The sequence below is a fragment of the Staurois parvus genome, unplaced genomic scaffold, assembly GCF_062004578.1.
Source record: "Staurois parvus isolate SC_StPar_1 unplaced genomic scaffold, SC_StPar_1.0 ptg000108l, whole genome shotgun sequence".
In the NCBI taxonomy this organism is placed as follows: domain Eukaryota; kingdom Metazoa; phylum Chordata; class Amphibia; order Anura; family Ranidae; genus Staurois; species Staurois parvus.
The window spans coordinates 3,412,700-3,434,280 of record NW_028317904.1 but is presented as its reverse complement, the minus strand read 5'-3'; the positions used below and the strand labels follow the sequence as shown (position 1 = coordinate 3,434,280).

Genomic DNA, 21,581 nt, shown 5'->3' with positions numbered 1-21,581 from the left:
TGTATACATGGTCGCGGAACCGGTCACGTAGTCTTCTGGTCGTCCTGCCAATATACTGTTTCCGGCAGGGACATTCCAGAAGATATACGGTTATATGGTTTTTAATATATTATTATTATTGTTATGGGTTATATATATATACATTTTTATTAAGACAATATTTACATATATTCCAATTAAGACAATATGATGTTTATCATATCGCTATAGAATAGTCTTCCAATTCACATATCTGTCCATTTGCGTGAGGGGAGACCGTATGCCTGTTAACTGTCCGGGCTCAGTTCAGATCTCCAATAAAATGGCGACCACTTTTTTAACTAATGCACAAGCTTCCCCTCCCCTTTTTATATGCACATTTTTTATATGCATTTTTTATATGCATATTTTTTAATATGCATATTTTTCATATAATATATGGGTACACCAGCAGCAGACTTATATCAATAACTATCATTTTCCATTGCTAGGTTGGGTATGTACTGGCCATCAGCTCAGTATGACACCACCTAGACTGATCTGAAGGCATTAGCTACGATCGTTCGGCTCGCGCATGCGCAGTTTGAAGGTCTGTAGCATGCTTTCAAACCAATAAAATGGCCACCGGAACTCTCACGCATGCGCAGTGTACCGTGCGCCGACCATTTTCAGATGATTTCAGTATCATCGATAACATGGCACCCGCGCATGCGCATTAGGCCGAATAGCCGGCAAAATGGCGCACGCGCATGCGCAATAGGCCGAAAAACGGCATAACAGCGCCAGGACACTTTTGGCGCAATTTTTTCTTATAAATAGGAGTAAGGAGACGTCAGGCATGCATGGCATCACCCCTACAGGAGACGTGTTATTACACGAAGCGCGTCTAGGAGGAGCCTCTGCACGCCTTGACGTTACGCCACCGGATCAGGAGGTCCGGTGGCCATCATTATTTACCCACTGGTCAGTGCATTCAAAGAGCTCATTCACACTATATTTGTATAGGTACTTTAACCCTGTACGTGCATTGTTTTATCATAATGGTTTATACCTAATAAATACATTTCATAATACTACACCATGAGCGTTTCCATCTCTATTACCTGGCACTGAGCCTTCACATCTCAGCCCAGCATTCTAAGAGTCCACCCAGGCAGGAGAATTTGGGATATAGGTCCAGACCATCATCTCTGGCAGCCGTCACCCCATTTACCACCAGAGGGCACCTTTATCATCAGGCTGTACCTTCACGGGACTTCCGGCTTCATGGAATTTCTATGTGCACATTAAATTGCAGTTCCGGTCAGTGGGCAATTTTTCTACACCTTCATGTTAGGATGCTGGAATATACCCATTTGGATTGAAGTCATTTATACTCCATCACTGGAATATACCTTTTTGGACTGATATCACAGTACCTTGGACTGTATATTATTCAGTTTATAGGACTTTTTGTCATATTTTGTCATACTTGTGTGTTTTATTTGTATAGCACTGCACACCCCATCTTTATTATTGATAGTATGGAGTATAGATAATTTAAATTCAAAATTCTGTGTAAGAAGACTTCAGACAGGATAGAGTTTAAAATTCTGGCCAACAGAATCATTTATTTAGGTTAGGTATGCTATCTGTGACCAGAGATGGCCTGGTGTACCAAGTAATAATAGGATGAAAAGTAGCCCTATGCAAATAACGAGACATATTTACTAAATACAATATAGTGTATGAATATTTAATTATCCAAGAATGTGAAAAGCAAATTCCTGTTAACTTTTTTCATCAGCACATGATTGGATGATTGAAGTATATCACACATTTTATTGCGTGAAGATTCTCAACTGCTTTAGTAAAGCAACTCAGCTGTCTGAGGCATTCATAAAGGGTGTCATATGCACCCTTTAGAATTCCGTTGGGACATAGTGTCAGTACTTGAGCCTGATTTGCGTCTCCTGCCAGAGACAGATACAGTTGTGTTCAAAATAATAGCAGTCAGACATCACTAACCTGATCAATCACCGTTTTTTGGTAGAAATGATATTTCTACATGGCAAATAATTTACTAGCAAGTGTAGTAGAGTAATAGAAATCCAACAGACCCAACAGTCATGACATGCATGCTGCTGATTCTGTGTAATTGAATCACTAATTGAAAGGGGCATGTTCAAAATAATAGCAGTGTGGAGTTCTATTAGTGAGGTCATTCATTCTTTGAAAAACAGGTGGCAATTATTGCCCTTATTTAAGGAAGGAAGGCAGCAAATGTTGTACATGCTGGTTACAGTGCACTTTTCTCTGAAATTCTGAGGAAAATGGGTCGTTTCAGACATTGTTCAGAAGAACAGCATACCTTGATTAGAGAGGGGAAAACATATAAAGAAGTGCAGAAAATGATAGGCTGCTCAGCTAAAATGATCGCAAATGCTTTAAAATGGCAACCAAAACCTGAAAGATGTGGAAGAAAGCGAAAAACTACCATTCGAATGGACAGAAGAATAGCCAAAATGGCAAGGACTCAGTCAACAATCAGCTCCAGGAAGATCAAAGAAGGTCTAAAGTTACCTGTGAGTACTGTTACAATTAGAAGACACCTATGTGAAGCCAAGCTATCTGCAAGAAGCCCCCGCAAAGTCCCACTGTTGAAAAAAAGACGTGCTGAAGAGGTTACAATTTGCCAAAGAGCACATTGACTGGCCTAAAGAGAAATTGCGCAACATTTTGTGGACTGATGAAAGTAAGATTGTTGTTTTTGGGTCTAGTGGCCGGAGACAGTTTGTCAGACGACCCCCAAACACTGAATTCAAGCCACAGTACACTGTGAAGACAGTGAAGCACGGTTGCGTAAGCATCATGATATGGGGATGTTTCTCATACTATGGTGTTGGGCCTATTTATCGCATACCAGGGATCATGGATCAGTTTGAATACATCAGAATACTTGAAGAGGTCATGCTGCCTTATACTGAAGAGGAAATGCCCTTTAAATGGGTGTTTCAACAAGACAACGACCCCAAACACACCAGTAAACGTGCAACATCTTGGTTCCAGACCAACAAGATTGACGTTATGGAGTGGCCATCCCAATCCCCGGATCTTAATCCAAATAAAACTTGTGGGGTGACATCAAAAATGCAGTTTCTGAGGCAAAACCAAGAAATAGAGAAGAACTGTGGAATGTAGTCCAATCATCCTGGGCTGGAATACCTGTTCACAGGTGCCAGAAGTTGGTTGACTCCATGCAACACAGATGTACAGCAGTTCTCAGAAACAGTGCTTATACAACTAAATATTAAGTGATTCAAAGGAAAGCAAAATCTTCAAACATTTTTCAGTTTATATAGTGAATGTTTGAGTTTGTAAAGAAGAATATAAACACTGCTATTTTTTTTAACTTTCTAATATTCACTTTTCTTCAATTTTTTTAGAGAAACAACACAAATGTGATATATTTTTCTTCATGTTTTGATTTGGAAAAGAATGTGTAGTGTTCCCAATGCATTTGTGTGTATGGAAATAAAAGCTATTAGAAGGATTTTGAGCTTTATTCACTTTTTTCAACACACTGCTATTATTTTGAACACAACTGTCGGTCCCTGCACTGATATTAGGTTGTCCATACTGGACACTTCTTCCTCAGTGCACTCCCTCCCTCTGTTCCCAACCACTATGCCCATCACATTGACTGTGTTACTGATAGTAATGGTTTAAGAGTCTGTCACTGCCATAGCGACAGGTTGCTAAAATGTCGGTAGTAAGAGCTACCTGATTTTTTTTTTCTTTAGTTCAGGGATTGCTGGACAGCATTGGGAGCTCATTGACTGCCTTCATTTGTTGCCTGGAATTTTCTTTGGCAAATGCAACTGCTGCAGTAATGTACAGTATCTTAAAAAACATAGAAAACTGACGTAAAAAAAAAGATCAAGTGGTCCATCAAGTCTGCCTGTTTTTTTTTTATATTTGTGCAAGTTTGTTTTTTGTTTTTTCATTAACTTTTTTTTTCTTTTTCCATCCCCCCATCATTGTCTTATCTTTCTCTATCTGTATCCATTTCTCCATAACTTGTTATTCCGACCAATCTCATTGTGATTTCTTAGGCTACCTCCTTTACTTTAATTAGTTCTGTATAAGATTCTGCGGTTTTAAAATTTAACCAAACACTCCATATTCTTTTAAATATTCCCATCTTATCCTCTTCTAAACTTCTCAGTTCTTCCATTCTGAAAATGCCTTCCACTCTATCTATCCAATCCACCACCCTTGGAACCTCTGCCACTAACCAAAATTTTGGTATCAAACCCTTTGCTGCACTGATTAAATGGTACAATACTTTATTCCTATTTACTTCCGCCATGGGCTCAGAATAGTAGAATAATCATTTCAGTGGGTCCCCTTGAATATCTACCCCACATATTTCCTTGATATAATACGCTATTTCCCTCCAATAAACCTGTATCCTCAGGCAACTCCACCAGATGTGCTCCATATTGCCCTTTTCTCCACATCCTCTCCAGCACCATGGGGAGCTTTCCCCTTGCTGCTTATGGGTTATACTGGGTGTTAAATACCATCTCACCAAGCATTTGTAGTTCATCTCTACTGTGCGCATGTTTATTACCTTGTGTGTTAGGTTAAAAATACCTTCCCTTTGCTGAGGGTTGATTTTTATTCCTAGTTCCCTTTCCCATTTGCTTAAATATCCAGGGGGCTCTACATCATCTAAGTCCACAAGGATTTTATATATCCTAGAGGTGATTCGTTTTGGGCTTAATTCAGCATTCATTAGTTTTTCAAACGGGTTCATTTCTCCTACATCCCTAAATGGTTGTGTAAAATTTTCAATTAAATGAGACAACTGGTTATACTTCCATTCATTTATTCTAACAAACAAATCCTTATTCTTTTTTACATTCTGAAACGTGCATAATCTCCCCCCTTTTATAATATCTTTCAAGTGTGCGTTTTTATCCTTTATCCATCTTCCACTTATTTTAACATTTCCTGGTGCAAAAAAATCTGTTCCCACTAGTGGTATCAATAGTGAATTAAATTCCCATTTATTCTTATTGTGTAATCTGTCCCATGTATCCAACACTATCCTAGTCAATTTACTTGTTTCTACATCTAATGTACGAAACCCATGAGGTATCCAAATCATTTTATCTTATTGTGATTTACTTAATTCCCCTTCTATCTTTACCCATCTTTTCCCTTGTAAATTAAAAAAACAGCCTATCACACGTGACAATATTACAGCTGTATAATACTTCTTTATATTCGGTAACCCCAGTCCTCTGTTTTCTTTTACTCTGCATAACACTTTATAACTAATTCTAGGCAACTTATTTGCCCATATGAACTTAGTAATCATCTTTCTAATTATTACAAAGAAAGTTCCCGGTAAAGATATCGGGAGCATCTGAAACTTATACAGAATTTTTGGGAGTATCACCATCTTGACTAAATTAATTCTTCCAATCCACGAGGCCCCCCCTTTTACTAGTCTTTTCAGCTTGTCTTTTATTTCATTTATCAGGGGAATATAGTTTATTTGGTATATGCTTTTTACCAAAGTTGTTAATTTTATTCCAAGATATCCTATTTCGTTTTTTCTCCAGGAAAAGGGAACACATTTTGTAATCTTTGCTTTTCTGTGACTGCAAGATTGATATATAGGATTTCTGATTTAACCGGGTTTATCTTCAAGTTTGATACTCCTCCATATTGTTTTAGTTCTTTCAATAAGTTGGGCAAAGTTGTCCTAGGGTTAGCCACGTAGAACAGCATGTCGTCTGCATAAGCAGCCACTTTGTGTTCCCTATCTCCTATTTTTAACCCTTTTATGTCATTACTTTTCCTGATCCTCTCCAACAGTGGTTCTAATGACAACACAAACAACATGGGGGAGAAGGGGTAACCCTGCCTAGTTCCATTATTCATCCTGAAAAACTGGGATAAGGTCCCATTTACCTTTACTGCCGCTAATGGGTTCTTATATAATCCTTTTATCCAATTCATCATTTTAGGTCCCAGCCCCAATTTTTCAAGCATGTCAAACATAACCCCCAGTTGACCCTTTCAAATGCCTTTTCCGCATCGATCGACAATAAGATCGCAGATGTTTTTCCCTTTTTAGCTTTTTGTACCAACATCAAAGATCTCAGACCGTTGTCCCTCCCCTCTCTCCCTGGTATAAAACCCACCTTATCTAAATGCACCCATTCGGACATCAGATCCTTCAACCTTGCAGCCAGTACTTTTGCGTACAATTTGGTATCAACGTTTAGCAATGAAATCGGCCTATAGCTTGCACACTGAGAACTATCCTTCCCCTCCTTCAAAATGAGGGTGATATAAGCCTTGAGGGATTCTTCCCTCATTTCTACTCCCTCTCCTTTCACATTAATATATTTACATATTTTGGGAACCAATATCTCTTTACATTTTTTCAGGTATCTTACTGTATACCCATCTGGCCCGGGACTCTTACTCACTTTTGTATTTTTTAAAGCAACATTAATTTCCTTGGGGGTGATTGGGCTTTTGAGATTTTCTAGTTTTTCCTTTGCTATATTTGGGAGCTCCACCTCATTTAAATAGTCCTGTATTCTTTTCTCCTCCTCCTCTTCACTTCCCCCATACTTATCCTTTCTTACATTATAAAGTTCACTATAGTAATTATGAAACCTCCTAGCAATATCAGATGTTTTAAACAAATTCTTTCCCTTCCCGTCACTAATTTGTTCAATAAAATTCCTCCCCTGTTTATTCCTGAGTCTTCTCATTAAATATTTTCCTGGTTTATTTCGCCATTGATATCTTTCTTTAGCCATTCCATTAAATATCCTCCTAGAATCCTGTTCCATCAGTTCTTTCAACTCATCCCTTTTTTGTGTTATATTCTGATATGTATCCATCTGCTTTTCCTTTTTGTGAGTTTGTTCCAGTTTTTGCAGTTCTTCTATGGCCTGTTTTATTTTTTTTCCCCTTTCCTTCTTCTTCTCTCTGCCTATGGAAATCAATATTCCTCTGATGTAAGTTTTATGTGACTCCCACACTATTGCCTCTGACATTCCCTCGGTCTCATTTATCTCACAAAATTGTTCAATTTCCCTTTTTATCCTCTTCTCCACTTCAGGATCCTGTAAAAGCGAATCATTCAATTTCCAAGATAATGTTTTATCTTCTCCACTCCCCATTTGAAACCTCATCGTGACTAGGGTATGATCTGATAATGACATAACTTCAATCTTAGATCCTTTTACTATCTGCAACTGTCTATGCTCCACCATTATATAATCCAATCTTGAATATGTACCATGGGCATGTGAGAAGAAGGTGTAATCTTTTTCCCTCGGATGGTTTATCCTCTACACATCAACCAACTGATATCTATACAATACCCCCTTCAAATTAAGACTCCTCTCTCCTTCTCTCCTCCCCTCAGATGACACATCCCATCTGGGATCCAAACATACAGTTGCAAGGAAAAGTATGTGAACCCCTTGGGATTACGTGGAGTTTTGCATGAATTGGGCATAAAATGTGCTCTGAACGTCATCTAAGTCACAACAATAGAAGAACACAGTCTGCTGAACATAATACTACACAAACATTAGATGTTGCCATGGTTTAATTGCACATAACATGTAAACATTCACAGTGCAGGGAGGAAAAAGTATGTGAGGCCCTAGCTTAATGACTTCTCCCAGAGCTAATTGGAGCCAGGAGTGAGCCAACCTTGACTCCAATTAGTGTGATGATATTGGATGTGTTGCTGACAGCTGTCCTGCCCTTAAAAAACACACACCTGTTTTGGGTTTACTGGTTTCAAGAAGCACTTTCTGATGTGAACCATGCCTCGCAGAAAAGAGCTCTCAGAAGACCTACAATCAAGAATTGTTGACTTGCATGAAGCTGCAAAGGGTTACAAAAGTATCTCCAAAAGCCTTGATGTTCATGTGTCCACGGTAAGACAGACTGTCTACAAATGGAGAAAGTTTAGCACTGTTGCTACTCTCCCTAGGCGTGGTCGTCCTGTAAAAATTACTGCAAGAGCACAGCGCAGAATGCTGCATGAGGTAAAGAAGAATCCCAGAGTGTCAGCTAAAGACCTACAGAAATCTCTGGAACATGCTAACATTTTTGTTGACACATCTACAATAAGGAAAACATTAAACAAGAATGGAGTACATGGGAGGACACCACAGAGGAAGCCATTGCTGTCCAAAAAGAATATTGCAGCACGTTTGAAGTTTGCAAAAGAGCACCTGGATGTTCCACAGCACTACTGATGAAACCAAGATTGAGTTGTTTGGGAAGAACACACAACACTATGTGTGGAGAAAAAAAGGCACAGCACACCAACATCAAAACCTCATCTCCACTGTAAAACATGGCGGAGGGAGCATCATGGTTTGGGGCTGCTTTGCTGCCTCAGGGGCTGGACGGATTGTTGTCATTGATGGGAAAATGAATTCCAGAGTTTATCAAGACATTTTGCAGGAAAACGTACGACCATCTGTCCGCCAACTGAAGCTCCGCAGAGGATGGGTGATGCAACAGGACAATGACCCAAAGCATACAAGTAATTCAACAAAACAATGGCTGCAACAGCACAGAATACGCCTTCTGGAGTGGCCCAGTCAGATTCCTGACCTCAACCCGATTGAAATGCTGTGGCATGACCTTAAGAGAGCGATTCACACCAAACATCCCAAGAATATTGCTACACTGAAACAGTTTTGTGAAGAGGAGTGGTCCAAAATGACTCCAGATCGTTGTGCAGGTCTGATCTGCAACTACAGGAAACATTTGGTTGAGGTTATTGCTGCCAAAGAAGGGTCAACCAGTTCTTCAGTCCAAAGGTTCACATACTTTTTCCTCCCTGCACTGTGAATGTTTACATGTTATGTGCAATTAAACCATGGCAACATCTAATGTTTGTGTAGTATTATGTTCAGCAGACTGTGTTCTTCTATTGTTGTGACTTAGATGACGTTCAGAGCACATTTTATGCCCAATTCATGCAAAACTCCACGTAATCCCAAGGGGTTCACATACTTTTTCTTGCAACTGTAGATTAAAATCCCCCGCCACAACCAGTTTCCCCTTTTTAAACTCCATGAGTTTCCTTATTGTCCCTTCCAAAAATCCTGCTGGGTTTTTATTTGGGCAATATATGTTAGCGAGTGTATATCCTTTCCTAATAATTTCTTCCTGATAAACAAGAATTGACCTTCCAAATCTTCCATTCTATCCTCCAATTGGAAATAAACATTTAGTGAAAAACCAATTGCTACTCCTTTTGCCCCCTTTACAGGTCAATGCTAGCCTGCTCTAACCCTCCCCTATCCCCTTGATCATCAGCACAAGGGGATATAAACCAATGAGGAACTACAAAATTCTAATGGGGCCCAGTGGGCCACTGGACGGAGAGGGGGGTACAAACCCCCCCAACCACCAGGGGTGGGGGGCCTCTATGTATCTCCACCCCTCCCCCCATCTCTATCCCATAGCCCCTTCCCCGCACTCATATTCTAAGATCTACCTCCTATTTACTAATTACCCTCTACCAATTGCCCTCTAACTGGGGCCTGGGTGTCTCTTTCTCTAATCCCCTCAAACCACCCCTCTATGTTAACTTTCTGTAAGTCCAGTTTTTCACAAAAGTCATTGTAGTCTTCTGGGAATCTCAATCTTGCCGATCTTCCATCTCTCTATCCGATCAAAGAAGAAGGAAATCTCCAACTACTGTATATTTGACATTTTTCTCTCTCGTATGGATTAGAAGTGGTTTAAGGGCTCTCCTTCTTGGGGAAATATCAGCATAAATTTGTATGACTGAATCTTCAAATTTTATTTCCGAAAAATCCCGCAACCCTTTCCAAATCTGGTCTCGATCTCCAATATCCTGAAATCTTTCTGCTGATATACCCTTTGGCCTTCTGACCCTATATACTATGGCCATTTTTATACAATCTGTCTCTGGTCTTCCCATAATTGGGTTGCAAATGCTTTTCATTTTCCCCCGCAAGTCTTCCTCTTGTCCTTTTTCTTCCGGAATACCTCTAAACCTCATATTAGTCCTTCTACTGCGGTTCTCCAGATCTTCCATTTTAAATAATACTTCTCTCATTCCTAATCGCCTCTCTTCTATTTGCATTTCTAATCTTTCAATTTTTAGTGTGTGTTCCTCTACTCTTTTCTCCGACTCCTCCAAACGGGACAGTACATGACCCAGATCGCCTCGGAGGTTCCCGATCTCCTTCTTGACAACCATCTCCAATTTCGTGAACATTTCTATCAAATCCTTTTTTGAAAGGGTATGTACTGAGGACCTTTCCTGTTCCACTTTTCTTTGTTCCCCTCTCCTCTCTGAAATTGGGCTTCCTTTATCTTGGACCTCCTCCATATTACCAAGTGACAGTCTTCATTGATCACCTCTCATGTTTATAGAGCACTCGCCCTGGTTGTCTTGATTTTGCGATTCTGGACTTTTTTTCCCCTGTGCCGGCATATATTTTTTTATCGTAAGAGAGTTTGCACTTGCCTGGGGTGTTTTAGGGCCACACCCTTTAGTTGGTTTACTTCTCATTTTCTTTTGAGGATTCCCGTTTAATGACTTATTTGTTATTTTGGACTGGGGTAGGCCTTCTATATATCTATATATATATATATATATAATATAGGTCTACTATATAAGACTAACTAAGATCTTCTGTACTGAATTTGTGTAAATCTGCTATATACAGCTAATATGTGTCTGCTCTATAGTACTTGCATTAAGTCAGCAATATATAACTTGATGCAGATCAGCTGTATACAATTTCATGTGCGTCTACTATTTGAAGTTTTGTGCAGATTTGTGCAGACGGAATTCCACTGTATAGACCTTGGTGCAAGTCACTTGTTTGGACTTCCATATGAATCTGTTGTTTGGAGCTTAGTGCGGGTCAGCTGCATTGTATTTAACAAGAGCCTGTTATTTATGGCTTAGTACAGGTCTGCTGTATAAAATTTGGTGTGCGTCTCCTGTTTGGAGCTATGTGCGGGTCCACTGTATAACGTTTGGCGTCAATCAGCTGTATAGAGCTTGTTGCAGGTACGCTGTATATGCTTTGGTATACAAGTAAAACTCGAAAAATTAGAATATCGTGCAAAAGTTCATTTATTTCAGTAATGCAACTTAAAAGGTGAAACTAATATATGAGATAGACTCATTACACGCAAAGCAAGATAGTTCAAGCCCTGATTTGTCATAATTGTGATGATTATAGCTTACAGCTCATGAAAACCCCAAATCCACAATCTCAGAAAATTAGAATATTACATGCAATCAATAAAACACGGATTGCACATAGAACAATATCGGACCTCTGAAAAGTATAAGCATGCATATATACTCAGTACTTGGTTTGGGCCCCTTTTGCAGCAATTACTGCCTCAATGTGGCGTGGCATGGAAGCTATCAGCCTGTGGTGTTATGGAAGACCAGGATGCTTCAATAGCGGCCTTCAGCTCTTCTGCATTGTTCGTTCTCATGTCTCTCATCTTTCTCTTGGCACTGCCCCATAGATTCTCTATGGGGTTCGGGTCAGGTGAGTTTGCTGGCCAATCAAGCACAGTAATCCCACGGTCCTGGAACCAGGTTTTGGTGCTTTTGGCAATGTGGGCAGGTGCCAAGTCCTGTTGGAAAATGAAGTCAGCATCCCCATAAAGCTCGTCTGTGGAAGGAAGCATGAAGTGCTCCAAAATCTTCTGGTAGACGGCTGTGTTGACCCTGGACTTAATGAAGCACAGTGGGTCAACACCAGCAGATGACATGGCTCCCCAAATTAACACAGACTGTGGAAACTTCACATTGGACTTCAAGCATCTTGCAGTGTGTGCCTCTCCATTCTTCCTCCATACTCTGGGTCCTTGGTTTCCAAATGAGATGCAAAAGTTGCTCTCATCAGAAAAGAGGACTTTGGACCACTGAGCAACAGACCAGGTCTGTTTTTCTTTAGCCCAGGTAAGACACTTCTAACGTTGTTTGTTGTTCAGGAGCAGCTTGACAAGAGAAATACGACATTTGAAGCCCATGTCCAGGATCCGTCTGTGTGTGGTGGCTCTTGATGCAGTGACTCCAGCCTCAGTCCACTCCTTGTGTCCCCAACACTTTTGAATGGCCTTTTCCTGACAATTCTCTTCAGGCTGCGGTCATCCCTGCTGCTTGTGCACCTTTTTCTTCCATACTTTTCCCTTTCACATAACTTTCTATTAATGTGCTTTGATACAGCACTTTGGGAACATCCAACTTCTTTTGCAATTACCTTTTGAGGCTTTCCCTCCTTATGGAGGGTGTCAATTATGGTTTTCTGCACAACTGTCAGGTCAGCAGTCTTTCCCATGATTGTGATTCCTACTGAACCAGACTGAGAGACCATTTAAAGGCTCAGGAACCCTTTGCAGGTGTTATGGTTTAATTAGCTGATTAGAGTGGGACACTTTGAGCCTAGAATATTGCACCTTTTCACAATATTGTAATTTTCTGAGATTGTGGATTTGGGGTTTTCATGAGCTGTAAGCCATAATCATCACAATGATGACAAATCACGGCTTGAACTATCTTGCTTTGCATGTAATGAGTCTATCTCATATATTAGTTTCACCTTTTAAGTTGCATTACTGAAATAAATTAACTTTTGCACGATATTTTTAATATTTTGAGTTTCACCTGTAAATCTACATTTAAGAGCTTGGTGTGGATCTGCTATATGATGCTTGACGAGAATCAGCTGTGACTGAATATCAGTCTTTAGACTTCCACCAGCACCGACAGACATTGGTAATACAGTTCTCAAACAAATGTACCCAGTGTGCTGGGAAATGTCTGTAGCAACCCTTAATCGCCCTGCACCAGGAAATCTGCACCACCTTGGTGCAGGTCACTTGTTAAGACTTCCATATGAGTCTATTGTTTGGAGCTTAGTGCGGATCTGCTGTGTTGTATTTAGCAAAAGCATGATGTATATAGCTTAGTACAGGTCTGTTATATAAGATTTGGTGTGAGTCTGCTGTTTGGTGCAAGGTGCGGATCCACTGTATAACATTTGGCGTCAGTCCGCTGTATAGAGCTTGTTACAGGTACGCTGTATATACTTTGGTATAGATCTACATTTAAAAGCTTGATGTGGGTCTGCTGTATGGTGCTTGACAAGAATCAGCTGTAATTAAATATCACTCATTAGACTTCCACCTGCACCAACAGACATTGGTAATACAGTTCTCAAACAAATATACCCAGTGTGCTGGAAAATGTCTGCAGCAACCCTTAATCAGCCTACACCAGGAAATCTGCACCAACCTTTTTGTATATGTTTAATTTTATATGCCCGGTGGAATACGAGATGAATTTGGGAACTGACCATATGTCCCCAGGCTCCGGTCCCACTGCTGCTGCTCCCTTCCCCTTCTAACCTGTGACTGCCAGTCCTCCGGTCCTCAGGCAGTATCCAGGGCAGCTGCGGGTCCTTCTGTACCTCTCCAGGTCCTTGCTTCTTCTCTCTCCTTCCTCGGCCACTTCCCCTAGCACACCAGCTCCAGACTCACATGGGAGCGGACTCTCACTCCGCTCCCCCAGCACACCGACACCGCTCCCTAGCCGCGCCACCGTCCTCCACAGCTCCGGATCAGATGACACCCGGGCTCCGCGTCCTCTCACTTCAAGGAAGGGTAAGCTGTTTCCGCACTTAGGGCACAACACCTCATACTCCTTCTAGCAGGCCGGCGCCCGTAGCTTCCCAGCCATGCTGCTACGGCTTCCTGCTGCGGCTCCTCATTTCCCCCTTTCATTAACTTTTTTGTCTATGTTTGTCTATGTTTGTCCCAAGCATGTATGAAGCCATTTACTGTTGACTGGCTCACTACCTCGGCTGGAAGTTTATTCTAGGCATCAACTACCATTTTAGTAAAGTAATAGTTTTGAACTTTCTTCCAGTTAGTTTAAGGTCATGTCCCCGTGTTCTTGATTTTGGTTTCATATTCAAAATCCTGCCCTCCTGAAGCTTATTCACACCCTTGATGTTTTTAAAAGTTTCACCCATGTTTCCTCTTTCCCGTCTTTCCTCCAGACTGTACATATATGGTTCCTGAAGTCGCTGTTGATATGTTTTAGTCCCCAGACCTTTCTTAATTTTTCTTACCTGTCTCTGGACTCATTCTGTCTTATCATATCTTTTTGTAAGTGAGGTCTCCAGAACTGGAGTATTCTAAATAAGGTCTCGCTAAAGATCTATATAGGGAAATCGGGACCTCCTTCTGCCTACTGGTGACCCTCTAGTAATACATCCTAGAATTCTATTTACTTTCCCCACTGCCTGGTCATACTGTTTTCTCATTTTGCAATCATCTGCCATAAATACCCCCAAATATTTGTCCTCTGTAGTGCTGGCTAACACTGTACCCCCAATATTGTACTCTCTCAAGGGATTCTTTTTGTGTAGTTGCATTATTTTACATTTTGAAACATTAAACTGCAGTTTCCATTGCTTTGACCAATATTCCAGCAATGCCAAAATCATAGTCCATATTACAGACAACTCCGGGGATATCAACCCTATTGGCCACCTTTGTATCATCAGCAAAAAGACATACCTTGACCAACAAACCTTTAGTTATATCACTTACATATAGATTAAATGCATTTAATTAAATAAATTAAATCTTACTATTGTTTATGCTGATTGAGCTTTGCTTTTTAAAATGTCAGTAGGTAATGACTGTTATTCTAAATAAAGGTCTTCAAGGTTTGCCACAACTAAGATGGTAAGGCAAAACAATTTGGGCAGGGATGTTTTCCTAGAAATTAAGATTTTAGTTTATTGATTTTTGGCTTTGTTAACATAATCCTTTATTTATCCTTCTACTGTCTCTATATCTACAGCTGCTTTTGGAGCATTTGGAGTGTTTGGTTTCACGTCATGAACGTTCTCTGAGGATGACTGTTGTAAAGAGACAGGCACAGTCGCCAGCTGGAGTCTCCAGTGAGGTCGAGGTGTTAAAGGCTTTGAAGTCCCTGTTTGAGCATCACAAAGCACTTGATGAAAAAGTAAGTAAACTATGTCTTTAAGGATAAACAGTAGTAAGTGATATATCTAAATGTACATTCCTTGCCTGGCAGCTTTCCACTTCTTGGTTGATCTCTCCTAAGCAGGGTGTCTGGCTGAATAATTGAAGCCAGTGAGGTTGACAGGTTGCACAGCCTTTGCTCACTTTAACACCTGTGCTTTGCTGAGTTTCTGACTTTAATGAGCTTTTTGACAACAATACAAATGCTTCCTGGGACACATAGTTACTTTGTTTTTGTTTAATTATTTAATTTAAGGTTTTAGGTGACTATGAATGGATCAGTTATGGTTGTAGACTGTAGCATTTTAGAACTAGTCTGCCAAGACGTACCCCCTCTGTGAGGAGAATCCAACCACCAGAAAGGATGGGACCTTCCTGGCCTTTTATCATAAGTATCCTAAGTATTTCCTCTATCAATATGTGACATATCTGGCCTACCACAGAGAATGCTCTGCTTAGATGGGCAGAGCCTCTCTACACCCTGTTCCAAATTATTATGTAAATGATATTTTTCTCATTTACCTAAATAATTGATGTAAATAACAGTCAGCATTATTCTCATGTTATCAACTATTAAGAGTACAATTCAAATTTTATTGAACAAACCTAATGATAACAGTATTTTTTTTAAACATAAAAAACTTACAATGCACTGTTCCAAATTATTATGCACAGTAAGTTTAAAAACACTTTATAGGTTGTAAAGTACTGAAAATTGTCATTTGTTGTGTTTGCAGCATATTTACTGAAATCAAAAGCTATTTCAATCAAACTTTTAACAACATTTTAACTTTTTAAACATTTTAACAGGTCACGTTACATTTTAACATAGGAATCCTTATTTGATAGCAGCTTCCCAAGTCTTGCATCCATTGAACTTGTGAGTTTTTGGACAGTTTCTGCTTGAATTTGTTTGCAAGATGTCAGAATAGCCTCCCAGAGCTGCTATTTGGATGTAAACTGCCTCCCACCCTCATAGATCTTTTGCTTGAGGATGCTCCAAAGGTTCTCAATAGGATTGAGCTCAGGGGAGGATGGAGGCCACACCATGACTTTCTCTCCTTTTATCCCCATAGCAGCCATTGATGCAGAGGTATTCTTTGCAGCATGAGATGGTGCATTGTCATGCATGAAGATGATTTTATTACGGAAAGCATAGTTCTTCCTTCTGTACCAGGGAAGAAAGTGGTCAGTTATAAACTCCACATACTTTGCAGAGGTCAACTTTACACTTCGGGGACCCTAAAGGGGCTGACCAGCTCTGTTCCCATGATTCCGGCCTAAAACATGACTCCACTACCACCTTGCTGACGTCGCAGCCTTGTTGCAATTATCACTTCCTCCTACCACAAATTCAATATCCAGTGGACCCGATGGCTAAACCACCCAAAATGTTATGTATGACCCTGATGACATCTCAAGAGATGAAATCACACCCCACACCAAGACTGGTATCTCCTTAATTCCCCAGTTATATCCCTCCCACCCCACTCCTATCCCTCCCACCTCTCCACTAACACCCCCCAACATAATTCCCCCAACTCCCCACCAAGGTTCTTCAAACTCACACGAATACCTCTGATGATATTGCTAAACAAGACCAACACCCCATCTGTCCAGGGGGCGGATCTACAACAAAATGACCTACCATATTTTGTCTACTGTAATATTGTATGTTTGAACCTAATCTCTTTTCCCTGTTTTTCCCTGTTTATCTTTGAAAAACTCAATAAAAATATTGAAATATATTTGAAATAAAAAAAATAAAAAAACATTGATTTTAGTCAATGTATGACATTTTTTATAGTATATAGGCTGTATTTATGTTTAATGACTTTAAGGGAGGCATTCTTCCACTTCTTAGGCCAATAGTTTATGGTTTAAGTGTTTAAAGAAGTTTACATTTGAATTAAAACCATTTATAATTAATTTAAAATCTTAAAATGGCTTGAGCATGACCCTTCTTTTTCATTATACTGACTGCACTCAATTTTACATTCATTATCTCTTCCAGGTGCGAGAGCGCCTCCGTGTGGCACTCGAAAGAGTTGCAGTGTTAGAGGAAGAGTTGGAGATATCTAGTCAAGAGGTGGGCTTGCTCACATTTCTATGGAACTGACATTTGATGTAGTCAAGAAGTATTAATCTCTGTCCTATGTTTTAGTCACTATCCCTTCGAGAGCAACTTGCTAGGAGGAGATCTGGGATTGATGATGGCAGTAAAGATGGAGACTCACAGAGCTCTGTAAGTACCACATTAACATAAATTGTGTCAGAGAAAGAGGTACACACGTATACAAACATTATACAAAGCAAACATTCCAAATCATCTTGACATTCAGTGAAATAATAGATTAGAAGTGGATATTTAGTTACAAATACATTGTAAAGCATAGTGAGTTTGCCATATAATTAAAGTAGAAGTCCAGTCAATTCCTATCTAAAACCTAAACCTGCTCCCACCCCCATTCTAAGCAATATACTAACAGCCCTGTACAGAAAAGATGTGTATACTAACCTATCCTGAGAGAGCTCTGGTCTGGTCACGTGATCTCCCCAGCGGCCAGCTTTAGTGGGGAGGAGAGATCACATAGCGGCTGCAATGCCTGTATGGTAACATCACCAATAGACTTACTATTGGGCATCCTTTATTGGCTGTCTTTCCTCTCCCCTGAAGCCGTCTCTGGGAGAAGATCATGTGACAGGACCAGGAATCAGTAAGTATAAGCATCATTCCTCTACAAGGTAGTTACTGTAGGGCTTAGAATGGTGGCGGGAGCAGGTTTAAGTTTAGTTAGGATTTCACTGAATTTCTGCTTTACCATAGGAAGGGGCAGTTAGTTGCGAACCCAACTTGTTTTTGGAGTATCAAGTAATATAATCAGTATGCATCATTAAATATTGTCAAAAACACTTGTATGATGTGTCTTCTTTGTTCTAATGTGATATTTATTGATGTGTTAAACTTTAGAGGTTAAAGTGATACTAAACCCAGGACCCTGCATTCACTATATCTAGTCTCCCACAGTAGACTGTGATACTAAACCCAGGACTGCTAAATACCTTTTCTCATCAGTAGTTAGAGCAGTTTTGTGACTTCAGCCGAGCACTGGTTAAAGCTTGTAGGAAGAGTTTTCTTTCTGCTGTTGGAGGATGTGAAACCCTTGACCCTCTGTCTGGACAGTGCTGATTGGTCCTGTGCTGATTACATGCACTCTCTCAAGAAATAAAAAACTCTCTGGCAATACACACCAAACTGAGCATGTGCATGTGACTACAGGTTCAGTCTGTATCAGTTGGACATTTCAACAAAAGGAGGGGCAGAGAAGAAAGGATATAACAGCCTTTTTACACAATGCAGAGGATTAACCCTTTAGGTTCCACAGTGAGTATAACAAACATATTTTACTGCATATACAGACTGATTTTACTGTTGTGGGTTTAGTAACACTTTAAATAAGCAATTGAAAGCAGCACTGGACTCATCATATGAACTAGTTAAGATGTATATAGTACGGGAAAAGGAAGAGAAGTAAGAAACACAAGGGAGTTAGCTGTATGTGTCCACATGGAAAGGGGAATGGCTCATAAACAGGAAAAAATGGGTTTTAGGGAAATGGTAGAAAGCAGGATAGCCTCTTTGGTAGTGGACCAACAGGGTGTAAAAAACAAGGTAGAGAACCTAAGCTTATGTATGGGTTGGAAAATGACTATGAATGTTCTCCAGAGGAGTTGGTTTTCAACTTTTAAACTGACCCAAGGGTTCCAAATTGTATGATATGTATCTAGTGCATTGTTCATTCTTGCACATATTTCTGACATTAATTTCCCACCATTTTTACCCATCTTTAGGATTTGTCTTGTGTGGTATGTTTGAATAGATGGAGTTCTCCCCTCAAAATTGAGGGTAGTCATATATAGTCTTATAGTATGTAGTTGTAGTATGCATACAGCAGTGCACATGACCACAACTAAAGTGACCGCTCTTTCCAAACAAGTAAGGGGTAAAAGGAGATGTTCAGGAGCTCATGGAGGGCATTATAATGAGGCACCAAAGCACAGTAAGAAATTATTTCAGGAAATTGATTACAGAAGCATTAAATAATGGATGAGTATGGATTATTTTTAGAGTATGACAATATCAATTAGCATTACTTTACCTTTCTGGAATTCCTGGCCAAATCAAGGAGGAGAAGCTGTAGTGGAGACCCTGCATTCACTATATCTAGTCTCCCACAGTAGACTGTTTAGTATCACAGTATCACCCAGGACTGCTAAATACCTTTTCTCATCAGTAGTTAGAGCAGTTTTGTGACTTCAGCCGAGCACTGGTTAAAGCTTGTAGGAAGAGTGTCTGGTTCCAAAGGTGTAAAAGTTTGTATTATATATTAAGTATCATATATTATATATGAAGTAGAGATTGAACTCCACACCAAATGGGTTGTATTTTAGGACTGATCTATGTGTAATAGGGTTTCTATGTGTTACCTCCAACATTGATTGGGAACAGTGGTACCGAAAGTATATAAAAAGTCACAAGCATGGTGCCAGAAATAAAGTATTTCTGTTCTGATATGAACATATATGTTTGCTTTAGGGGTGGATCACTGGGTGGGGCTATCAGGAATAATTAGATACTCGAAATAATGTCTGACGTGAACATTCTTCAATGCAAATCTTCTCAAAGGGTGTTAGGTGGGAGAAAGTTAGATTTGGAGCTAAAAACTGATCAGTCATTTGAAGCTAGATAAATAGAGATTGGAACTGGAATTTATAACGATCTGGGAAAAATAGTTTTCGTATCAAGAATGAGCTGATGTGGAAGGGGGTATTTCATTTTCCATGGTAAGGACATGTAAAAGGTCAGGCTACCTGGTAATGCCAGAGTGTACAAAAACAGATAATGATGGAGATAGAAGAAGGTAGATTACTTTGGTAAATGTCATTTTATTCCTCATATTAAATTTTCTGAGGTCTACAGTGCTGTGAAAAAATATTTGCCCCTTCTTGATTTTTTTATTTTGTGCATATTTGTCACATTTATTGATTCAGATCATCAAACAAATTTTAATATTACACAAAGATAACCTGAGTAAATACAAAATTCAGCTTTTAAATGAAGATTTAATTTATTAGGGGAAAAAAGCTGTCCAAACCTGCTTGCCCTGTGTGAACACATAATTCCCCTCACTCCCCCTTTGCTAAGTTGTGAATGAACTGTGATTAACCACATTTTTTGGAAAGCTGAGTTAAATTTCACTTGCCACACCCAAGCCTGATTGTTGCTAGACCTACTTAATCAAGAAATCACTTAAATAGAAGCTGTCTGACAAAGTGAAGTATGCATAAAGATATCAAAAAGCAACACACCATGCCGAGATCTAAAGAAGTTCAAGAACAGATGAGAAACAAAGTAATTGACATGTATCAGTCCGGTAAGGGTTACAAAGCCGTTTCTAATGCTTTGGGACTGCAGTGAACCATGGTGAGAGCCATTATTCACAAATAAAGAAACTTGGAACAGTGGTGAACCTACCCAGGAGTGGCTGACCTACCATAATTACTAAAAGAGCACAGCGACGACTCATCTAAGGTCATGAAAGGACCCAGAACAACATCTAAAGAACTGTAGGCATCATTTGCTTCAGTTAAGGGCAGTGTTCATGATTCAACAATAAGAAAGAAACTGGGCAAAAATGGCTATATGAGAGCTCCAAAGTGAAAGCTATTGCTGACCTCAAGTCACTGCTGTGGAGCGCCGTGGTGGTTCATTGAAGGTTCCTGTCAGAATATCTGCTTGCTTGTACATCCCGTACGGCAAGCAGGTATTCTGACACATCTGCAGGAGACCTGATCTCTAGTGCAATGCTTTCCAGGCTCCTGTAGACAAAAATAATAAATGCACATTTTTTTACCTGCAAAAACTGTTAATTTATTATTTTTATCCAAAAGGTGAACTTATCCTTTAAAAACTGCATTCTGTATTTACTCGGATTATCTTTGTGTATTATTAAAATCTGTTTGATGATCTGAACAATTTCAGTGTGACAAATATGCAAAGCACTGTATATTGGGTCTCCATAATACAATGTTTCAGTGGAAAGCAGATTCAGAACTTTTCAAGCAATACGAGCAATACAAAGATGTAATCATTTTATATTGAGTTAGATTTTTATGTATTTCCAGTTTGGTAGCTTGAAGCTGTTCTAATAGCGATTCAATCTCAGATGACCGATGTTTAAAGCCATTTCCAAGTAAAGCCATTTCAGAGGGACATACCTCTTTGATCTCATATACTAGTAGCCTGAAGGGAGGCATTGCAAAACCACAGGTGAACATTTGCTCTGCTGAAGGCTTGCACAACACTCAATCTCAGAGTGATAGTGCAACCCTTGCAGGAGCTGGCTCTAACACTGATCTCTAACATCCAATTCAGATCTGCTTTAGTCACGCAACAAGTGGTCTACCTGACAAAGGTAGAATATTCTGTA

At 39.8% G+C, this 21,581-nt stretch overlaps 1 protein-coding gene across 2 annotated transcripts in view; it reads left to right on the top strand.

The window, feature by feature from the left end:
• The window catches only part of PPFIA3 (PPFI scaffold protein A3), a 460,187-nt gene that overhangs the window by 212,515 nt on the left and 226,091 nt on the right, over nucleotides 1-21,581 (top strand). For both annotated transcript variants that reach the window (XM_089671605.1, XM_089671604.1), the window contains exons 4-6: nucleotides 14,906-15,070; nucleotides 17,105-17,179; nucleotides 17,255-17,335. In XM_089671605.1, the coding sequence (XP_089527731.1) occupies nucleotides 14,906-15,070; nucleotides 17,105-17,179; nucleotides 17,255-17,335 (321 nt within the window). The remainder of the gene's footprint in view (nucleotides 1-14,905; nucleotides 15,071-17,104; nucleotides 17,180-17,254; nucleotides 17,336-21,581) is intronic.